We start from the raw sequence: 23,458 nt of genomic DNA, 5'->3' as shown, positions 1-23,458 counted from the left end.
TGTGTTGGTCAGTCGATCCGTTGGCTCACCTGTGAATGACACAGCTGTCTGTGATTGGCAGGTACATCAACCACTCATGTGCTCCCAACTGCATCACTGAGGTGGTGACGGTGGAGAAGGAGAACAAGATCATCATCAGCTCCTGCAGACGCATCCAGAGAGGAGAAGAGGTACCTTCATCAATATCTCACTGATCAATACGTCACTGATCAATACATCGCTGATCAATATTTCACTGATCAGTACGTCACTGATCAATACTTCCTAATTAATACTTGTCTCCCTGCAGCTGAGCTACGACTACAAGTTCGACCTGGAGGACGACCAGCATAAGATCCCGTGTCACTGTGGAGCCATGAACTGTCGCAAATGGATGAACTGAACACACACCAACACATATACACACACATACACTCAGACACACACTCTGGCAGCTCTCTATCTGTCTCTCTCTCTCTCTGGTGTTGAATGAAGCCGACTGTCACTCGCCCTCCTTTGTGGGCGGAGCTCAGTGTCACATGATGAAACATCTTAATTGATAATGAAATTGATCGAACTGATGAATGATGAGGGGGCGGGGTTTATATATATATATATATATATATATATATATATATATATATATATATTATATATATATATATATATATATATATATATATATATATATATATATATATATATATAATATATATATATATATATATGTATGTATATATATATATGTATGTATATGTGGGTGGGCGGGGTCAGAAGCGAGTCACAGAGGGGACAGGGCAGTGTGAATGATTGGCAGGTGAGGGGCGGGGCTAAGAGGCTGGTCCTCGTTCATGGAGTTGCACTAAAAACACGACAAAAACACACGAACCTACTTGACCCCCGCGTTTGTTCATTTCCTGTAAAATAAGAGATTTTTGTTCTTTTTGTATTTATTACTGAATGAAGCTATTTTCTAATGCCGCGGTGAGTTCACGGTCCGGAGGGGCAGCATGTAAATATCTGTACCATAGATGAAGAGCTCACCTCCTCAGTCAAGTTCCTGTCGCTACCCGGGCCGGGGGGCGGGGCGGCCGCTCCGATTGGACGGCGCCTCCACGGCTGGGCGGCTGTGAGTCCTGCTGCCGTGTACATACGAGGTTTTATGAGGACTCTGTACAGACAGAAGCCTTTTTGTTTTCTATTATCGGACGTCCAGCGTGATGAAGATGACGGTGAAGATGTCTTTTTGTTTTGGGGAAATTTGGTGAATCTGATTTAGAATCATTTACAGAAAATAAAATATTTTACATCTTTTCTGTTGCTGTTTGTGTCTGATGTCAACAGAACGGAACACGTTTATTTCAGTCAACAAGATGTGGTTAATGCAGAAATATGAATAAAATCCCCTGGAATTATTCATAAGATTCATTAAAAGCCTGTAAATACATAAAATGTCTCTAAAATGTCTAATTGTTAATAAATCAGTAAAATCTCCAGAAATAACAAACTAACATGAAACAACAATTTAACAGGACTGTTAATCAGGGTTTTCTTTCATTAGGTTTTCTGTAATTTTATGTACAAATATGCAAATTAGGTGTTATCTCGTTATACATCTGGACAGAAGAGAATTCATCATCAGACGGGGAGGAGAAAAGGAGAAATATATTAATAAATAATAATAAATAAATTAACCCTAGCGCAAGAAAATGGATAAAATGTTAGAAAACTTTCCAGAAATCCTACTAAATACTCAAAATTTTAAAAGAATGTTAGGAAATTGTCTAGTAATCGTTATAAAATACCTATAATATTAATGAATTGTCAGAAAACTTTTCAAGAAATTCTAATAAAATACCCAAAATATTAATAAAATGTCAGAAAACTTTCCAGAAATCCTAATAAAATACCCAAAATATGAATAAAATTTGAGCAGATTTTCCAGAAATCTTAAAATACCCAAAATGTTAATGTCAAAAAACCTTCGATTTTCTGCTAGTTGAGTATTTTATTATTATTATTATTAGTAGTAGTAGTAGTAATAATAATAATAATAATAATAATAATAATAATAATAATAATTTGTAATTAAAAATATTGCCCAAAATGCAATAACATATAAATAAAATATTTATAGTTTTCCTGAACATGAATAAATGTCACTCATGAATAAAAAGTCCAAAAATAAAACAGGAAGTACCAATCACGAGCCAGAAGAATTCCACTTCCTGTCTGTTTTCAGAATAAAATGTTTGTCAATAAAGAAACATTCAGAACAGAAATAAAGTTTGTCAGAGAGAGTCTTTAATAAAACGTCTTCAGAAATATTACGTTTGAAATTTTTATATAAAAAAACAACCACAAGTTTCAAACTGGATCAAAAGCTGTCCCAAAAAAATAAGAAAACACAAAAAAAAACATGAAGAAAAATATCCAATGACCTCTGAAAGGTGAGGAGTGAATCGTCAGGGGACAAAGGACAGGAGTGTATCATCAGAGGACAGATGAGGACAGGAGTGTATCATCAGAGGACAGATGAGGACAGGAGTGTATCATCAGGGGACAGATGAGGACAGGAGTGTATCATCAAGGGACAGATGAGGACAGGAGTGTATCATCAGGGGACAGATGAGGACAGGAGTGTATCATCAGAGGACAGATGAGGACAGGAGTGTATCATCAGGGGACAGATGAGGACAGGAGTGTATCATCAGGGGACAGATGAGGACAGGAGTGTATCATCAGAGGACAGATGAGGACAGGAGTGTATCATCAGAGGACAGATGAGGACAGGAGTGTATCATCAGGGGACAGATGAGGACAGGAGTGTATCATCAGGGGACAGATGAGGACAGGAGTGTATCATCAAGTTGTATTATGAAGAGAGGAGCTGAATCTGCAGCATTATTGTTATTACTGGAAGGATGAGGAGGACATCAGTGCTGCTCTTCGTCACAGTGATGAAGGAGAAAAGACTCTTCAGACAACCACAGCTGGATGTTCATGTTCTCTGTAGCTCTCAGTCCATCAGACTAGATGTTCCCAATGATCCAGACCAAGGCTGGAAGGAAAAGACACTAACAGTGAGGAAAAGATCTGCAAGGTTCTTTCATTCTAACTGATGGAACATTAAATATCAGAGAGAACACATCAGGATATGAATGGAACACAATAGAGTGTTGTATTTTGTCCTATTTTTTAATCTTATGGAAATGTTTGTTTTCCTGGTTGAGGCTAAAGACCATTTTACTGCCTTAGATGGACAATGAAGTTTATTCTATTTTATTCTAATGTATCATTAGCATTAGCATGAGCTCCACACAGTTATCTGACCAAACACTGTTGGAGAGAAAACTCTGCTGTTCTGTTTTGCATTAATAGCAGCAGAAAGTAGCTATCAGTCCCTCTGTGGTCCAGTGTGATGGAGATTAGACCTCAGAAAGTTTACTGTTTCTGAAAGAATCATTTCAACACAAGTTTTTCTCCAAGAAGAGAAACAGACTCAGCCCTCGCAGCGTGGAACAAATCCTCTTCCTCAATAAAAAACAAATAAAATAGTCTTATATGTACTATGTCTGGGGCTGCACAGTGGTGTAGTGGTTAGCACTTTCACCTTGCAGCGAGAAGATCCCTGGTTCACGTCCCGGCTTTCCCGGGATCTTTCTGCATGGAGTTTGCATGTTCTCCCTGTGCATGCGTGGGTTTTCTCCGGGTACTCCGGCTTCCTCCCACAGTCCAAAAATATGCTGAGGTTAATTGATCATTCTAAATTGCCCGTAGGTGTGAATGTGAGAGTGATTGTTTGTCTCTGTATGTAGCCCTGTGACAGACTGGTGACCTGTCCAGGGTGTCCCCTGCCTTCACCTGAGTCAGCTGGGATAGACTCCAGCCCCCCATGACCCTAGTGAGGATTAAGGGGTGTATAGATAATGGATGGATGATGACTGAAACATTCTGTTTGTGTTCTTTGTTAATTCTCCCTCAGGATGATCAACTGTAGCCTCTCAAAGAGAAGCTGTGAAGCTCTGTCCTCAGTCCTCAGCTCTCTGTCCTCCAGTCTGAAAGAACTGCACCTGAACTTTTACTACACACTGCAGGATTCAGGAGTGAAGAGTCTTTCTGCTGGACTGAAGGATCCAAACTGTAAACTGGAGTCTCTCAGGTCAGAGTACAGCTGTTATCAGTTCAGTTAAATCCTGCTTCAGGTTCATGTTGGTGCTGATGTTCTCCATCTGTAGGTTTTCCTTTTGGAGTCGATGATATTTGTGTCAAAACTGTGAAATGGAAAAGGAACCTGAGCTGAAATGAAGATGTGGAGTCATTTGTGCTGATTAACTCTGATCATCATCATGTTCCTTAATATCAGCAGATCAAAGTAATAATTACTGATGGTGGATCACAGAACTGCACATCCTGGTGTTCACATAAACGTTGAGAGTTCTTAGTGTCAGTAATAGTTGCGTCTGAATAAATCCTCTGATCATCTGACTGCAGAGTTCCCAGATGGAGGACAGAATCCACAGTCCTGCTGTGTGTCTGAATGTGAAGCTGATGTGAAAGTGATGTGAGGCTTCAGCAGTGTGACTTCCACACATCCAGTCAGTATGTTTGTGTTTCCACAGTGTTTGTTCTGAGCTGCAGTGGAGCCTCAGGAACTCAAAGAGGAGTTTAGTTGTCAGCAGCCTGGAAGTTGATTAGTGTGAGTCAGAAGCTGAAGCTTGATGTTAGTGTGAGCTGAGCTCATGAAGTGAGTCCTTCCAGTGGAGTTGTGTTAGGAAGAGAGCAGTGGACAGTCAGTGTGGACAGCAGGAATCAGAATCCCTCTGGAATGTACAGATGACATGTGACTGTTGTTGGAAGACACACTGGAAGAATGTGTATTGTATCGGGCTTTTAGTGTCTCCACAATTACTTTGTCAAAACCAAGTTTTTCATAGCATCAACTAAGAATTTCCATCGCACCGAATCAAAAGCCTTTGCCTCATCTATATTTAATAACAGAGCCTGGATTTAGTTTTGATTTCTGTGTCTAATTATTTGTAGAGATCTTCTGATATTATTGTGAGTTTGACGTGATGGAACAAACCTGTTTGGTCCATATACATGATCTCTGGTAAAAGTTTTTCAAGCCTTTTTGCTGTTATTGAAGTAAACAATTTGTAATCGAGATTCAGCACACTAATTGGCCTGTAATTGGCACAATATAATTAGTCTTTTCCTCCTTTGGGAATACCTGAAATGATGGCTTCATTCCATGAAGCTGGAATTTCCCCTTCTAACAAAACCCAATTGAATGTTCTGACTAAGATCGGTGTCAAAACCTCCGGGGTGAATCCACCCTGGGACTGGCCAGTTTTCAGTCTAGCTATAGACTAGCTATCTGTGAGGTCAGTGCCTTATTTTGATCTTCTCTTAGTTGGTAGTTTCAGAGATTTGAGTAGTGTCTTCATTTTATGTCATTGTTGACCTGAGGTTGTGAATAGAATTGTTTGTAATATTCTTTGAAGTAGTTTTTCACTTCTGTTGTTTGGTTGTGGATATGCTTAGTTTTGGGGCCTTTTATCTTATAAACTGTGTTCTCTGCTTGTTGTTTTCTTCATTTATAAGCCAATAATTTTGTATATTTACTGCCGTTGTTTTTTTCATCCATTTCTGTTCCATTAGTCTTGATCCCGTCTCTCCTGTTTCCTTCTCAATCACTGCAGTCCAGCTGCTACAAACTCTCATGTTTCCATAGATTTCCTTCCTCTGTGGAAATAAATCAAGTGTTTTGTTGTTTGTAAAGCGGACAGAGAGTAAAATCCAGCTTTGTAAAGATCCTTTGAGGTTTCAGTAGAAGCTCATGATGGAGGAGTTTTTATGTGTCAGGACTCACCGGCTGCTTTCAGCTTCTGTTTTGTCCGTCTGAGAATAATTTGTGCTTTTTCTCTGATTCGGAGCCTTTTGACAGATTTTTAGGGCAGACTTAAAGACGAAGGCGTCCTCATGCAGGTTTTCTGCTCTGACTAATTAGTGCTGAGTTTATTTCTGTGATTTACAGGGAGTCAACTCACTGTTTTTTATTCGGCACATTTAAAAGCACCAAAGTGTAAAAAACCACATGAATGTTAACCATGAACACAAGTAGAACTATTCCATCCTGCAGTGCTATCTATGGTGTAATAAACACATAAAGGATTAAAACCTGACTAATATATTTCTATCTGTTGTCTCTCATTCAGTGTGGATGTAAATCTGTGGCTCTTTTTTCCTTCACCAGGATTGATGATGTAAACGTGTAGAATGATTCCAGAATACGTTTCATTCCAGACAGAAATACGTTCCAAATGCATCTGTCAGAATTTTATGGGTCCAACGTGACGACCTGGCTGACGCACACAAAGGAGGCATCTCTGTTGTGTGTTTGGTCGCTAACACACGCCTCCCTGCCTGGCGAGGTTACCGTGGCAACAGGCAAACATCCCTCTCTGCTGACTGACGGCGGTTTGGGTGCGACTCGCTGTGTTTGTTCCAGCGTGTTGGAGAGCAGCAGGAATCTTCAGCAGACAGGTGAGTCCAGCTGTGGACACTTTCCAGTTCCAGTGGTGGTGGATGATGATTCCAGCAGCAGCTCAGATCAACGTGTTGGAAGGTTGAAACTTTAACTCTCTTTCTACATTTACATTCTTTTCACACACACAGTCATTTGCTGCCAACTCTTGTGCTTTTGTAAAGTCTCTTCTGGGACACTTGGCTGCATATTGCAGGATTTTCAGCTCCATCAGTGACCAGCTGATGGTTTCCAGAGAAATCAGTGTTTTCTGTGAGGAAACTGTAGATGACATGTAGCAGCAGGATCCACTGATGATCAGCTGGTTGCTTCTGGCCTCTGATACTGAGTGTTTTTCTAGTTGTGGCTCTGATCAGCCTCCTCTCTGTGTGTGAAGTCACTCTGTGGTCTCAGCAACGTTTATCTCCTTGATCACTGATAATCAGCTTCACTATCAAAGACAAATCAATGGAGGCCTTTATAGGAGCTGAGTTTCAGACCCCTGCAGCTCCGTTTGGAGAACAGCAAGTCACACATTTCCCTGAATTAGTGTTTTTCAGATGCATATGAGTGCAGCTGGAATAGCTGTGTGGTCCCCAGACTTTATTCCTTCACAGATTGTTGCATCTGAACGCTGAGAGAATCCTGAAGGAATCAAAGTGTGCAGTTTGTCAGCTGTCAAAGAGGACGCTGTGATTTTGTCTTATTTTCTGTCCACTTCATCACCTGTGCAGCCTCAGGTTTACCTGCTGACCCCTTGTTGTGTCCCAAGCCCCCGTAGAAACTGAGCCGAGCCTCATTCCAACATTTCCACTCATTTCATCACGTTGCCGGTCAGGAATCAGCCAGCAGGACGTGTTGGTCCACGTCACGGCGTCACGGCGTCACGGCGTCTCAGTACGTTCTAGTCTAAGGTGACGTCTCCATGTTATGTTTCTGCTGACAGTGTGGATGCGTTGTGACCCTCAGATGGCAGATCCAGACTCTCCGTCTCCAGCTGAGGTTCCACAGGGAGGACAGGCGTCCATGGTTCCCCCAGACAGCAGCTGTGATGCCAGACCGAGCGGCTCCGCTCCGTCCCCGGATACAGAGCTCCAGGCAGGAGGGCAGGGACCGAGCTGTGCCCCAGAACGGACCCTCAGTCCTGGGCTGAAGAGCCAGACTGGTCCTGGAGGGGAGGAAGGTGAGGAGGAGGACAGAGCTGCTGAGCTTCACCTCCACAGAGGTCCAGACACACCGACACTCAGCCTGAGACTTAAAGTGCTGCTAATGCTAACAGTGACAGCAGCAGGACTTATTATGGGCTGCTGCAGCTCCAACACATTCACTCCATTGTTTGTAGGCCAGAACGAGGACAGTCCACTGCAAAAACTCCAAATCTTACCTAATCTATTTGTATTATTCTTAGTCAAAATGTCTCATCCCACTTGATTTAAGATAAATTCACTTAACAAGAGACATTTCAGCAGATGGAGGGACTTGTTTTAATCCTCCTGTTGTCTTCATTTACAGGCACCAAAAACATTGTTTCCTTGTCTAAAAAAAAATCCCCAAATTTTCAATATTTCTGAGAGATTTTTGAACATTTTTTTGGTGGAAAAAAAGAAATGTTAAAAATGTTTAGGAACATTCACATAAAAATCAACCAAAATCCAATGAAATTTGCTGGATTTTGGTTGATTTTTTTTTTGTGTTCAAATATCTCTCAAAAATATTGAAAATGTGGACATCAGAAGTTTCACTGTGAATTTTTTATTGTTTTTTTTCCACATTTTCAAACATTAAAACGGGTCAATTTGACCTGCAGACAATGCATCTTAAATATCTTAAGTCAAACAATCTTGAAATTATTTTGTTGTATTTTACAAGAAAACTCAAGATAAATTAAATACATCTCAGATTAGGAGGTTAGATGAGAGCAAAAATCTATTTTTGAGTGAAAAAAATGCTATTTTTTAGCATATCTGGCTTATTTTAAGACACCTAAGCTTGACAATCCTGGTAAAATAGAGCTGAAAATAAGTTTTCCCAGCTAAAGATCTCAATATTCCAAATATCATATCTTATTTCTAGAAATCTTCCCAAGCCATTTTTCACTTGTTCTATTGACAGATTTTTGTCACTTATTTCAAGGTAAAAGTTCCTTGAAATCGTTTTTTTTTTTTTCTTATTTTGAGAGGAGCATTTTTTCACAGTGTAAGACCACAGCTGCAGCCACTAGTGGATTCATGAATGAGCTGTCAGCTTTCAAACCAACCTCCAGCTATTTGGATCATTCATTCATTCATTCATCAGTTTGAATAGTTTAATAGAAAAACACATCAATTCTGTGATTGCAGCTTCTCCAGTGTGAACATTTTCTGGTTTCTTTGCTCCTCTGTGACAGTAAACTGAGAATCTTTGTACAAAACAAGACATTTGAGGAAACTCTGATCCACATTTTAACCATTAAACACATCTGAGAGACCAAAAGATTGGTGGAGAAAATAACACAAAAAGCTGATTAAAAGTAAATCTAAAAGAGAAAAAGCAACAGGAAAAGACACTTCAGTATAAAACAGTCAAATAAAACACAACAAGGAGCAAAACTAGAAGAATTAACCGGCAACAATCCTAATTAGAGCCCAGTGGAAGATCTGAATGAGATCTTACTGGAGTTACAAGGTTCACACAGTGTTTCTGTTTCTGTCATCAAATTCTAATGTAGAAAATAAAGTTAACACCAGAAAAAGTGAAAATGAACTCATGTTTGACCTTAAAGTCATCTTAGACAAATTCCAGAAGTGATCTTGGAGCATTTGGGGACGATGTTGGATAGATTTCAGGGAGTTTGGGATGTTTTCTCATTTTGGACAGTTTGTGTTTCACTCTGAACAGATTTCTGAATCATTGGAGCACAATTTCAGATCTTGAGTCATTCTGAAGGAACTCTCAGAGATTTTGGACAAGTCTGGAATCATTTTTCCACTTCTGGGGCCGTTTTGACTTGTTCTGGAGCTGCTTTGTCATTTTGGGTCTTTTCTGAGTCCTTTCAGACAAATTGAGTCGTTTTGAAGAAATTTTCACTGATTTCTAATTCAGACTTTGATCACTGGAAGCTCCCGCCTGATTCAAAGTGTTTTTATGCTGCCGGCAGCATCGATAAGCTGGAAATAGCTCTTTTTAATCCAAAGACTTGGACAGCTTTGGATTGATCAGGTTTTACTGCATTTAGAAGGTTGGTAGATGAGTTCTGTTGCCAGAGTTTAATTCTGAGGTTGAAAAATGGACAAAATAATGTGAAGATCCTAAAATTAGGAACTAAAAGATGTTTTCAAAGTGTAAAAATGTCCATCGCTCTGAGTTTTCCTGTGGCTGAAGTATGTTTTGTGAACAGTGACGGCGAAGGAGCCTCTCATTTAAATGCAGCTGCTGTTTTCTGACTCCACTTTCTTGCTTCTTGTCCTGTCACACATTTTCTTCCAGATGTGGCAGCTGGACCACACCAGCCAATAGGAGGCCAGAGCCTGGTGGCCGTTAGTCACATGACTGCTGCTGCTTCCTGTCCGACCATGGCCTCCTCAGTGAGGAAACAGAAACAGCCACAGGAGGCGCTGTGCTGCTCTGATGTAGGCCTTTCATTATAAAAACTCTCATCCACTCTCACTTCATCTCATCTCTTCTTCTTTGATTTTATCTGATTTCATTTTACTTTGTCTTTTCTTGACTTGTCTAATTTGATCTTCTGCTCAGATGTGAACTCCAACAGCTTCCATGTCCTCTAGGAGCAGACAGACTAAGGTGGTTCACACCTGGAAACATCTGCTCTGACTCACTTTAACCATATTCATGATAGTAAATGGTGGGGTTTTGTAGATTTTCTTTTGTTTCTTAGTTATTTTTCTGGCGTTTTTTTGGCTTTATTAGACAGGCTGGTAGAGAGGCAGACAGGAAAGTAGGGAGAAGAATGGGAGCTAGACCTGCAGCAAAGCAGCAAAATCAAACCCAGGTCGCTGCATCATTGACTCTAGCCCCTATTCATGGGTCACCTGCTCAACCAGGTGAGCTACCTGGGCGCCATTTGTAGATTTTCTGATGTGTTTTCAGGCAGCATCAGGTTTTGTGTTCATCTATATGAGCAGCACACTCCTGTGGATATTTATCTGACCGTCTGTATTGAATGGAGGGTTGTAGATGGTTCACTTCACTCTCAGGTAGTCTTCAGCCTCAGCAGGATATCAGCTTCATCCTGGTGGTCTTCATGAAAGAAGATCAATAATCAATATTCATTCACTGATAGCTCCAGCTGAGCAGAGTTGATGCTCAGTCTGTGGATGTCGTTCAGTCAACAGTTTTTACTCTGGAGTTCCAACGCTTTCTGTCACTCAGGAACTATGATCTCAGTTTGCCTGAAACACCTGAGTACTGGTTGTAGGTCATTCAGTAGAACAGGAATCTTTGTCATGGTGCCCGTTGGTGCTAAACTCATCCAGGTCTTGGTGATCATTGGAGCTTCAGGAGAAACCAGCCAGACTGGGACTCAGCCCAACGATTAAAAGGTGGAACATTTCAGGTCATTAACCTCCACCTTAGTCTTTGTCATGGTGCCCGTTGCTAGTTAAACTCCCACAATGTCTTGGATCAGATCAGGACGACAAAACGTCTGCAGTCCAGCAGCAAGCAGACCAGGCAGCAGTTAGTCAGTGAACACAGGGAGGATTTAGCAGCTCAACAGGCTGATATTTCCCTCTGGAGGTGGTGGAGACCAAAGACACACCTAAGAGGGAGGGAATACTGGACATAAACAGACTCCAAATGAATCCTCATGTTTCTCCTGACACGACCTTAAACGGTGAGGTGTCACTGTTGTGTTGGTCGTCGTTTCCGTGGCTGAAAATCATCTGTTAGCGATCGACAACGAAACGGAGACACTTCCTCTGTACTGCATTTGTAGCTGCTCATTTCTGCCCAGGTGGCCGGTAGAAGGACGCTGCTGCTGTCCAATGAGGCGAGGAGACAGATAGCCAAGCAGGCCAGAGCCATGAAGGAGGAGAGACGAGCAGCACTGGACGGCCGGCACCAATACCTGATCGGCAGACTGGTGGACGCTGGGACGCTGCAGCAGCTGGAGGTGGAGGACGCCCTCATCTGTGACGACAAGGTAACGACGGGGTGGATTTTTAATTGGGTGACGATCAGCATATGTTCGTCCTTCTGTGAATCCTTCTGTCTGTTTGTCCGTCTAGTAGTTTTTTTGTTCAGACATAAAGTGAATGGATAGTTGGGACACTGGTACTGAAGACAGCAAACCCAAACTCTGGATTAAGGAGGCCATGGAGATCAGGAGGCGGGTGGAGAGGGCCATGAACAAGGGCGAGGAGGGCTTCATGCTGTCCCACACCTGGGACATCCCACTCCAGATGAAATAGGACGGCAGGGGTTGCGGCATACCTGGTGGGGCGGTCGGGTCTGTTGGGTTCACCACGATGTGCCATTATGGCGTGGTTGGCCCGGTGGATCTGGCGGTTCTACTGGGCGTGCCGCTAATGCCGGCTGTCAAAATCTGCTGGTTGACACGTCACACACTGTCAGTGAGACGCTTCTGAAGAAGGCGAGAGTTTTCACTGAAACATGTCAAGAAGGTAATCAACTTCTATCGATTCACCTGATGTCTGAACAAAAGAACTCAAAACTACTACATGAATAAGAAGACACGATGAACGCTTTTGAGATATCCGTCCGTCAGCAACAGGCCGTTTTGTCTCTTTTTTTTTTTTTTGGTCATTTTGCACATTTGTGTCCTTTTGCGTCTCGTTTTGGTAGTTTTGCATTACGTTTTTCTTGTCATTTTGTGCCTGATTTTAGGTGTTTCACTTCTCTTTGGAACAGTTTTCTCTTTTCTGTCATTTTTGAACACTACATCAGCTGCCTGCTGATGATCACATAATTGTGATCCTACTACAAATCCACCACTGAGGACTTATCAGGACTTCTCCATCAGAAATGATCCAAGTAACAACTGATTAAATTGTGGGGGTGTTTCTGAGTCCCATCAATTCCTGCCGCCAGCTACATAATTAGGTCATGTGATTCGGTACTCATACATAACGTACACATGCAGAACACGCCTGTACTCAGCGTAACATCAGGGAATGAACAGTGTTGGAGTACTGCGCTCTCTGACGCTTTTCGTTTTTTTTTTTTATGTAACCTTTATTTATACAGGTGATCTCATTGAGACACGGGGTCTCATTCTAAGAGAGACCTGTCCTCAAATAACAGAACAAACATCACTGAGTGTAGGGCTGGGCGATATGGCCTAAAAAAAAATCTCCGATTTTTTTCACAAAAAATCCCGATTCACGATTTATCTGATTTTTTTCCCCCCCCTACCTAATCTCCTCATGCCGGAGTCCAGTCTACTTAATGCAAATGAGCTGCAGCCCTCTCCAGGTAAACACACTGGATTGCAGCTGCAAATGCGCTGCATGTGGCATGCTGGTCCAGTTGCAGTGCGTTTCCAGCTGTGATCAGGTGTGTTTACCTGGAGAAGGCTGGAGCTCATTTGCATAAAGTAGACTGACTTCTACTTTATGTAAATTGGATGCAGCGTGCAGAGATTCCACGCATCGTGAAACTGTCCTCAAACTTCTAAACTAGGTGTCAGTGACATAAAACGAGGACAGATTCAGCTGCTGCACAGATTATTTCTCGCTTCAAATACTTTCAGAAATACTTTTTGCTGAGGTGTTTTTTGAAATAAAAGGGAAAGTTTGCGGCCGAGCCGCTGTGTTTATCCGACTTGTCTGCAGGACTGTCCAGCTGAAAGCTGTGGTCATGTGACCATGTTGTGGTCCACTAGTGACCGCCGTCCGTGTGATTTTCAGATGTGGTGTGTTGCTGTGCGGGAAAAATAGCATCTAGTGGACACACGCCTTTAGATCTGCACTGCTCGCTGCCATGTTGTTTGTGTATCAAGCGTGGGGGGGAGGGGGGCGCTCACTCTGAACTACGGGAGCCCAGCGGGAAGGTGTTGGTGGCGGATGTTGATGAGAAAATCGATTTTCATTAAAACAAATCGACATTAAGTACAAACTTGAATTAATCGATAAAATCGATTTATCGCCCAGCCCTACCCGAGTGACTGACTAACAGTACTGTGGGAGCTGTACTGGACCATAGAACATAATATAACACTGAGTTACAGACAGCTTCATTCACAACATGAGGACAGGTCCATCCTCAGCGTCTAATCTTTGCACCTCTCATGTCTGCTTCTTCCAGTTCGGTCTGATCGATGATTTCTTTGCTGCGAATGGATCAAAGAAGCTGATTTTCTTCTATCAGAGCGTGAAGCAGGTATATGTGGAGGCAGAGAAATCGACTTTCATTGAAACAACTGCTGTGAACAGTTCTTTCTGCCGTCATTTCTCTACAGAATCTGGCCTCCTCTCATCCCTCCATCATGGAATCAACCTCGGCTGTGGCTCAGAGGAAACTGTTCCTCTCTACTGGGAGCTCAGAGGTAGACACCAGGCTGACACCAAGTCAGATACAACACTTTTCTGTTCACTGTCCTGCAACCCTGAGCAGATATTTCATCCAAAGCTGCTCTGCTGTTCAGGAAACGGTTTGTTGGTTGGTGAGCACAGATCTGTGACAGGAGTGTTTGGTTTTAGAACAATGCTGCTTCTGTTCACTATTGTCCTGCCTCCAAGGTAATAACTGCGTCTGTGTTGTGTTTCTATGGATGTAAATCCTGTGTTTGGTGAGTCAGTTCCTCGGTAACAGCAGCTGGCAGGTCAGTGTGACTCCCAGCATATTGAGCTATAAAGCTAATCGTGCTGCTAATGAGGCCTGATCTTATGATTGGCAGGACGGCATCGAGCTGGACCAAGTCTCTCACCATGAGATGTTCATTTCAGGCCATAGGGTCAGTTATTGTTGTTATTATGACCTGTTTAGAATAAAGGATATTGAGTTTAACCAGGTGAAGGTCCACAGGTCATATTTTTACTTCTGTTCTAAACAGGCTGCTTTGTTCTGAATACAGAAGAGTTAGCATGGTGGTTAGCATGCTAGCATATCGTCCAAATCAGTCTCACTGTTTCATCCTCGTTCTGCTGTCTGACAACAGAAACATCTGGTGGGGAGAGCAGCTGGATTGTAGTTCAGCTGGATTAAAATGCAGTTTAATGAGCACAGAGCAGGAGAGAAGCTAACAGATGCTAACATTAAAACACAGGTTCCACAGAGCTCTGAGCGGGGGACACACCATCAAAGCTAGTGTTAGCCACATTAGCCACACAGCATGCTAACACTCAGCAACAGGAGGCCCTAGCGTTGAGCTCCTCAGATGCTGGCGCTATGTGAAGACTCCTGTGTTCACTCTAACAGCAGAACATTTGGTGGGTTCTCTGGGTTCAGATGTTCCAGAGTTCAGCAGAAGCAGGAACTCAATAAACACTTCAAGCTAATATCAACCACAAAATAGGACTGTTTGTCCGTCCGTCTGTCAAGCTAATATCAACCACAAAATAGGATTGTTCGTCCATCCATCCATCCATCAAGCTTATAATGACCACAAAATAGGACTGACCGTCCGTCTGTCCGTCCGTCAAGCTTGTAATAACCACAAAATAGGACTTTCTGTCTGTCCGTGTGTTAAACTTATATCAACCACAAAAAAGGAGGGCGGGTCCATCCAGCCATCCCTGTCAGTAATAGTTGTATTTCTGAGACGTTTTAATGATCGCATTTCAGTCTCTAGCAGTGGTTTGCGGCCCTCAGCAGAGTTTCTGTTCAGTTAGGTTTGTTTTATTTCTCTTAAACTAACCGCACTGATCAGAGTACTGGATCAGTAAGCAGTATCAGTACCACTAGTAGTACCGCTACCATCCCTAGTTGTGGTCTCCACCGGAGTCTGCAGACCTGAGGAAGGGTTTCCTGAAGTCTGAGTGCTGGGTCTACACCATCTTAGAGCTCATCTGAACACTGATCAGCTGACCGTCTGAATGCCTCTTCCTGTTTTCTAGCCTCTACTGGGGAAATGTCTGTTCTTCCTGAGAACCACTGACAAGGAAATAACCACTGCTAACATCCAGCAGGTCAGCAGCTCCACCAGCAACTCAATCTCAGACCGTCACATCTTCATTTTCACAGCATGAAGCTGCGAGTCTTCATGAAGACATCTGAAGTTTTATTGACATGACAGATACTTGCTAAACATGTAGAATACTCTAATACTAAGCATGTAGAATACTTTAATAGTAAACATGTATAATACTTTCATAGTAAACATGTAGAATACTTTAACAGTAAACATGTAGAATACTTTAGTAGTAAACATGTAGAATACTCTAATACTAAACATGTAGAATACTTTCATAGTAAACATATAGAATACTTTAATAGTAAACATGTAGAATACTTTAATACTAAACATGTAGAATACTTTCATAGTAAACATGTAGAATACTTTAGTAGTAAACATGTAGAATACTCTAATACTAAACATGTAGAATACTTTCATAGTAAACATGTAGAATACTTTAGTAGTAAACATGTAGAATACTTTAATACCAAATATGTAGAATACTTTAATATGATTTTAATAACTGATCAAGTTTAATATTGGTAGATAATTTGATCCCAGCAGACCAGAGTTCTGGAGCTTCAAAAGGTTTTCCAAAAAGAATGAAGATTCTACACGACTCAAAAATGACTTTACAATAAACAACAAACTTGATAATTCTCCAAAAGAACTTGTTAAAATGACACATGATATCCAAAGTAAATTAGACTTATTCAGTGTGATTTCTGGACAAATTATGAGTCGTTCTGGACAAGTTTAGAGCCTTTTTGGATGTGTCCAGAATGTTTTGAACCTCGTCCTATTTGATGGACTTGTCCAGCGATACAGATTCAGAATGAATGACTTGATGAGAAACACGTCCACCTGGTAACATCCTCACCTATACCTGCAGGAGGTGAACCTGGGCGTGTTGGACTGCAGTGACGGAGGCTTCCTCAGCAGGCTGGAAACCCTGCTGGCTCACATCATGCTACCGGCCCTCAGGTCCCAGCAGGTACGTCCACCTCCCATCCTGGGATATTTCACAACCTGAACATCCAACACAGGACTTCTAATCCATCAGTTACACGCATCCCAGAGTCTTCTCACCAAGGCACCAACAAATAACGTGGATTAACTGAGACAGAGCTGGTCACAGGGGTCCAGGATACTCGGATACGACGGGTCTTCATGGAGAACTTATTCGTGTTATTCTGGTTAATCTTCCAAATTAATAACAGTTTAATGTGTACTACAGTCAGGTAGAGGAGTATTTTATATTATTGTTGTAGTAGTTTAATTCCTGATGGGAAATATTCAGATAAATTTATACTTTAAGTTCTCTGCTTCACATCATGATGCTGCCACCACCATGCTTCACATCATGATGCTGCCACCACCATGCTTCACATCATGATGCTGCCACCACCGTGCTTCACATCATGATGCTGCCACCACCGTGCTTCACATCATGATGCTGCCACCACCATGCTTCGTGTCATGATGTGCTTCACATCATGATGCTGCCACCACCGTGCTTCACAGTGGGGATGGTGTGTTTGTGATGGTGTTCAGTGTTTGGTGTCCATCAAACATATCATCTAGTCTGATGGACATAAAAGCTCCATCCTGGTCTCCTCAGACCAAAGAACCTTCTTCCAGGTGTCTTCAGACTCTCTACATGTCTTCTGGTGAACTCTAGTCCAGATTTAATTGGAGTATCTTTTATAGTAACTGTATGTAAACTGGGCTGCACAGTGGTGTAGTGGTTAGCACTTTCACTTTGCAGCTAGAAGATCCCTGGTTCACGTCCCGGCTTTCCCGGGATCTTTCTGCATGGAGTTTGCATGTTCTCCCTGTGCATGCGTGGGTTTTCTCCGGGTACTCCGGCTTCCTCCCACAGTCCAAAAATATGCTGAGGTTAATTGATCATTCTAAATTGCCCGTAGGTGTGAATGTGAGAGTGATTGTTTGTCTCTGTATGTAGCCCTGTGACAGACTGGTGACCTGTCTAGGGTGTCCCCTGCCTTCACCTGAGTCAGCTGGGATAGACTCCAGCCCCCCATGACCCTAGTGAGGATTAAGCGGTGTATAGATAATGGATGGATGTATGTAAACTTGCTCAGTGGTAGATTTAGACCCTGTGGTTGACTTCATGAGGTGATAACCATCTTTATGTGACTCTGATTGTTGGGTTCATTGAAGCCAGATATGGAAACGATGTCCTGAATACGGTGAACTCTGTAGTAGGGGCTCTCCTGTGTCTCTTTATCTGTAATTAAGTCAAGAAAGTCAGATCAGTTAAAAGGGGCGGGGTGGATTAAAACAGGAGTGATATAGTTTAACTGCTGATGCTTGTTTCTGTGTCCAGACGTGGGGCTCTGTGCAGGACGCTGCATCCTGTCCTCATGTCCACGGCTTTCTGTCCTCAGTGGATCGGTTTGTTGGGAATCTGAGCTCAGCCAGGATCAACCTGGAGAGGAAGTTCCAGCTGCAGCAGGTGGAGCTGCCTGATGCCATCAGCCAGTTGAGCAGCCCTGCAGACTACACCTGTGCAGGTAGGAGGGTCCTCCACAGCTCCATACACTTGCCATGTTCTTATTTCACTCTAATCGTTCTGGTCAGTCTTGTTTCCATGCAGCAGTTACATGATTTTATTTATCTGCTTCCATCCTTCCAACAGCTGAGTCAAACTATAAGGCAGACTACAGTAAACAAACACAAACAATGACAATCTGTGTAAATAAATACACAAAGTTAGAGTTCAAACCATCTGTCTGCATATTTAAAATATTTTTAATTCCAACATACAGTTGTCATCTAGTCTCTTTCTAGTAACTCCTTCAGAGGAGTCGTAGGATTCTTGGTGGCCTCCCTCACTGGTCTATCTAGTAACTCCTTCAGTAAATACATTTCATGTTCAGCTTCATGCTTCCATGTTTAATAATTGTATAATTTCAGGGTTACTTTATGGAAAATCCAGTCTTCTCTAACTTGAGACTGATGGTTGTTATATCCAGGAAAGTTGTACATGAAGTGTTGTGAGCAGATACACAGCGTACTGAAGCACCTGAATGCATCACAGCACAGCTCCTGTGGTTTAATGTTCCTCTTGTGATGTTCCAGCAGAAATCTGAGTTCATGGTTCCATCCATGTGAGCGATCAACAGAACAAACTATTTGGTCCAGAAGGAAAAAAAACTAGTTTGAAATTTGTCCTAAATGAAAAACCTCATCCAACAAAACTCAGAATTAGTTTTTGTGTACATTTTGTCTGTAATATCTTAAATATATTTTAAAACTGGTTTGTTTTTTCTCCTGCTGTGTCTGCTGCTACATTTAATAATCCTGACTGTGAGATTCATAAATCCTGTCTTCTGTTTTATCTTGAATAATGAGGTGATCCTGCATTTCAACCGGCCATCAAACGAGCCACTGTGACAAACATTTTGTGTTTCTGCTCTCAGCCAATAACAGCGAGCTGGTGGAGCATCTGGAGGGCGTGGCCTTGGTGTGGGCCAATCAGATCAAGCAGGTGCTGACGGAGAGCGAGCAGATGAGGAAGGAGGCCGATGACGTGGGACCGTCAGCCGAGCTGGAGCACTGGAAGAGACGCATGGTCACCTTCAACAGGTGGACTCTATCTGAGATCACTCATTTAGGAGTTTCTAAAATATTTGGTCTGAAATATGAGAATTTAGTTTGTTTTCAGCCCTGGATAGCTTCACACCATGATGCTGCCACCACCATGCTTCACACCATGATGCTGCCACCACCATGCTTCACACCATGATGCTGCCACCACCATGCTTCACATCATGATGCTGCCTCCACCATGCTTCACGTCATGATGCTGCCTCCACCATGCTTCACGTCATGATGCTGCCTCCACCATGCTTCACGTCATGATGCTGCCTCCACCATGCTTCACGTCATGATGCTGCCTCCACCATGCTTCACGTCATGATGCTGCCTCCACCATGCTTCACGTCATGATGCTGCCTCCACCATGCTTCACGTCATGATGCTGCCACCACCATGCTTCACGTCATGATGCTGCCTCCACCATGCTTCACGTCATGATGCTGCCTCCACCATGCTTCACGTCATGATGCTGCCTCCACCATGCTTCACGTCATGATGCTGCCTCCACCATGCTTCACGTCATGATGCTGCCTCCACCATGCTTCATGTCATGATGCTGCCTCCACCGTGCTTCACATCATGATGCTGCCACCACCATGCTTCACATCATGATGCTGCCACCACCGTGCTTCACATCATGATGCTGCCTCCACCATGCTTCACATCATGATGCTGCCACCACCATGCTTCACATCATGATGCTGCCTCCACCGTGCTTCACATCATGATGCTGCCACTACCGTGCTTCTCAGTGGGGATGGTGTGTTTGTGAGGATGTTCAGTGTTTGGTGTCCATCAAACATATCATCTAGTCTGATGGACATAAAGCAAAGAACCTTCTTCCAGGTGTCTTCAGAATCTCCACATGTCTTCTGGTGAACTTTAGTCCAGATTTAATTGGAGCTTTTTCCATCAGAGTCTTTCTCTTTGTCTCCATAAAGCTTGTTGGATGAACAGTCTGAAGATGGAACTCCTTCAGAGCAGTCATAGGAGTCTTGGTGGCCTCCCTCTCTAGTCTCTTTCTCCTTCAGAGGAGTCATAGGAGTCTTGGTGGCCCCCCTCTCTAGTCTCTTTCTCCTTCAGAGGAGTCATAGGTGTCTTGGTGGCCTCCCTCTCTAGTCTATTTTTCCTTCAGAGGAGTCATAGGAGTCTTGGTGGCCTCCCTCTCTAGTCTCTTTTTCCTTCAGAGGAGTCATAGGTGTTTTGGTGGCCTCCCTCTCTAGTCTCTTTCTCCTTCAGAGGAGTCATAGGAGTCTTGGTGGCCTCCCTCTCTAGTCTCTTTTTCCTTCAGAGGAGTCATAGGAGTCTTGGTGGCCTCCCTCTCTAGTCTCTTTCTCCTTCAGAGGAGTCATAGGAGTCTTGGTGGCCTCCCTCTCTAGTCTCTTTCTCCTTCAGAGGAGTCATAGGAGTCTTAGTGGCCTCCCTCTCTAGTCTCTTTCTCCTTCAGAGGAGTCATAGGAGTCTTGGTGACCTCCCTCTCTAGTCTCTTTCTCCTTCAGAGGAGTCATAGGAGTCTTGGTGGCCCCCCTCTCTAGTCTCTTTCTCCTTCAGAGGAGTCATAGGTGTCTTGGTGGCCTCCCTCTCTAGTCTATTTTTCCTTCAGAGGAGTCATAGGAGTCTTGGTGGCCTCCCTCTCTAGTCTCTTTTTCCTTCAGAGGAGTCATAGGAGTCTTGGTGGCCTCCCTCTCTAGTCTCTTTCTCCTTCAGAGGAGTCATAGGAGTCTTGGTGGCCTCCCTCTCTAGTCTCTTTTTCCTTCAGAGGAGTCATAGGAGTCTTGGTGGCCTCCCTCTCTAGTCTCTTTCTCCTTCAGAGGAGTCATAGGAGTCTTGGTGGCCTCCCTCTCTAGTCTCTTTCTCCTTCAGAGGAGTCATAGGAGTCTTAGTGGCCTCCCTCTCTAGTCTCTTTCTCCTTCAGAGGAATCATAGGAGTCTTGGTGACCTCCCTCTCTAGTCTCTTTCTCCTTCAGAGGAGTCATAGGAGTCTTGGTGGCCTCCCTCTCTAGTCTCTTTCTCCTTCAGAGGAGTCATAGGAGTCTTGTTGGCCTCCCTCTCTAGTCTCTCAGGTCTTGAGGACGTCCTGCTCTAGTCAGATTTATTCATGTTCCATCTTTCTTCCATTTCTTAATGATGGATTTCTGTGATAATAAAGACTGACTGATATTCACCTCATACAACGTTGCAAAAGAATGAATGCTGTAAACAATCTGACCTGTCTCTTCGTCTTGTCTAATGTGGTAGATTCCAGTAGAACATCTCTTTCTGTTAGTAGATGTCACGTCTTAACATCTGTTTTGTGTTTGTTAGTCTGATGGAGGAAGTGAAGCGTCCTGAGGTGAAAAGGACTCTGGGAGTTCTGCAGGTTGCCAGGTCCCGGATGCTCCGAGTCTGGAGAGAGCTGGTCAGGTTGCCTAAGACCTCAGTTCAAACGATTGTTGTCTCAGGTCAGTTTAGTTCCCAGACGTTTCTCGTCAGCGTCATGACCGGTTGTCTTGTTGACTGTCAGGACGGGGACATCACTGTGGTGGCCAACGAGGCCAAGGACAATGTCAAGTATCTCTCCACCCTGGACAAGTTCTTTGGACCGCCAGGGAAAAGCACTCCGGTAAAGACCAACCTAAACATGCTGTTGATTGTGTGCAGTTCTTTTTAAAATGTCTGATTAATTATTTTGATTGGTCGACGCCATGCTTCTGAACGTTTGACAATGTAAAGATGTAAAGATGTCAGTTAAAAGGCGAACTGGACATTAGTACTGTTGATCTGGACTTCCTGAATCATTAGAAATATTCAGTGTCTTTGGTGCAATTTTTAAAAAACAAACAATTATATATTATACATGCTTACATTATTAATTTAAATGTTAAAGATGAGACCCTCCAATATCAGTAATTATGCAGATTTACACAAATAAAGTAAATATAATGGTTAATACTCTGCAATATAATGTACTTTTACTTTATTTATTCATTTAATTGTTATATTTTACATCAGTGATTTAAATATTAAGGTTAAACTTAAACAAATTTACATGATGAATTTGAATAAGATGTACAGTTTATACATTTTGAAAATAAATCATAAATATTTAGAATGTTACCTAATTTAAATATTAAGACCGTGATATCAGACATTATGCAGATTTATCTGATATATTAGTATTAATGCTCCACAATAGAGTCTGTCTTTATTTTATTCATTTATTTTATTTTTGTTGCATATTTTATTTTACACCCGACGATATTTTGTATTATGAGAGATTACGTTCCTAATTTAAATATTCAGGCTAAGATCCTAACATTTACACTTTCTAAAAGATATAAAATATGTTTTGAAAATTATAGATGTATAAATAGTAGCTGACTAATTTAAATAATAAAAACAAAAGTCTACAATACCATAAATTAATAATTATTCAGAATTAACTATCCATCCATCCATTATCTATACACCGCTTAATCCTCACTAGGGTCATGGGGGGGCTGGAGTCTATCCCAGCTGACTCAGGTGAAGGCAGGGGACACCCTAGACAGGTCACCAGTCTGTCACAGGGCTACATACAGAGACAAACAATCACTCTCACATTCACACCTACGGGCAATTTAGAATGATCAATTAACCTCAGCATATTTTTGGACTGTGGGAGGAAGCCGGAGTACCCGGAGAAAACCCACGCATGCACAGGGAGAACATGCAAACTCCATGCAGAAAGATCCCGGGAAAGCCGGGACGCGAACCAGGGATCTTCTCGCTGCAAGGCGAAAGTGCTAACCACTACGCCACTGTGCAGCCCCAGAATTAACTAGTGTAATTAAATGTTTAGATAAATAATGACATAATTAATATAATATATTTTGCTGTTTTCCGTTATTAATTTAAATATTAGACTCGTCTCTGCAGTACTGTCTGTTTTAGTCGCTATATTCTAAAGGTGAAACGCTCCTGATTGGCTGAACTGTTCAGGTGAAGTGTCTCAAAGGTGTCATGTAATAAGAGCATCAGTCTGAGCAGTGGTCTAACTGGTTGGAGGCTCTCCCACCCTCACAGACCAGTATGCTGCAGCACATTCCCAGTCTGATGAGCAGCATCAGGATGATCCACGGAGTCTCTCAGCACCACCACACCTCAGACAGAATGACTGCCCTGCTGCTCAGAGTCACCAACCACATGATGGCCACCTGCAGGAGCTACCTGACGCAGGGCGTGAGCCGCCTCTGGGACCTGAGCAGGTACTGGACCGGACCAGACTGGACGGA

The 23,458-nt window shown here is 42.7% G+C and overlaps 2 protein-coding genes across 22 annotated transcripts in view; both read left to right on the top strand.

Moving 5' to 3' along the window:
* Positions 1 to 605, top strand: part of LOC111563576 (histone-lysine N-methyltransferase 2C-like) — an 85,783-nt gene extending 85,178 nt beyond the window's left edge. For all 15 annotated transcript variants that reach the window (XM_055006981.1, XM_055006985.1, XM_055006984.1 and 12 more), the window contains 2 exons: positions 62 to 170; positions 290 to 605. In XM_055006981.1, coding sequence (XP_054862956.1) covers positions 62 to 170; positions 290 to 382 — 202 coding nt within the window. In that variant the 3' untranslated portion in view covers positions 383 to 605. The remainder of the gene's footprint in view (positions 1 to 61; positions 171 to 289) is intronic.
* A 4,995-nt stretch (positions 606 to 5,600) lies between these two features.
* The window catches only part of dnah5l (dynein, axonemal, heavy chain 5 like), a 102,454-nt gene continuing 84,596 nt past the window's right edge, over positions 5,601 to 23,458 (top strand). For 4 of the 7 annotated variants that reach the window (XM_055006885.1, XM_055006883.1, XM_055006884.1 and 1 more), the window contains exons 1-13: positions 5,601 to 6,528; positions 7,455 to 7,691; positions 9,974 to 10,116; positions 11,460 to 11,648; positions 13,772 to 13,846; positions 13,926 to 14,012; positions 15,523 to 15,594; positions 16,474 to 16,575; positions 17,932 to 18,118; positions 19,028 to 19,193; positions 21,510 to 21,603; positions 21,709 to 21,807; positions 23,250 to 23,431. In XM_055006885.1, the coding sequence (XP_054862860.1) occupies positions 6,306 to 6,528; positions 7,455 to 7,691; positions 9,974 to 10,116; positions 11,460 to 11,648; positions 13,772 to 13,846; positions 13,926 to 14,012; positions 15,523 to 15,594; positions 16,474 to 16,575; positions 17,932 to 18,118; positions 19,028 to 19,193; positions 21,510 to 21,603; positions 21,709 to 21,807; positions 23,250 to 23,431 (1,856 nt within the window). In that variant the 5' untranslated portion in view covers positions 5,601 to 6,305. Of the gene's footprint in view, positions 6,611 to 7,454; positions 7,692 to 9,973; positions 10,117 to 11,459; positions 11,649 to 13,771; positions 13,847 to 13,925; positions 14,013 to 15,522; positions 15,595 to 16,473; positions 16,576 to 17,931; positions 18,119 to 19,027; positions 19,194 to 21,509; positions 21,604 to 21,708; positions 21,808 to 23,249; positions 23,432 to 23,458 lie in introns of all 7 variants that reach the window. The other 3 variants (XM_055006888.1, XM_055006889.1, XM_055006887.1) reach the window with 3 other exon arrangements.

The sequence above is a fragment of the Amphiprion ocellaris genome, chromosome 22 (genome assembly GCF_022539595.1).
Source record: "Amphiprion ocellaris isolate individual 3 ecotype Okinawa chromosome 22, ASM2253959v1, whole genome shotgun sequence".
NCBI lineage: Eukaryota > Metazoa > Chordata > Actinopteri > Pomacentridae > Amphiprion > Amphiprion ocellaris.
Note: the sequence above shows the minus strand (reverse complement) of the source record. Positions and strands in the feature narration are given on the sequence as shown.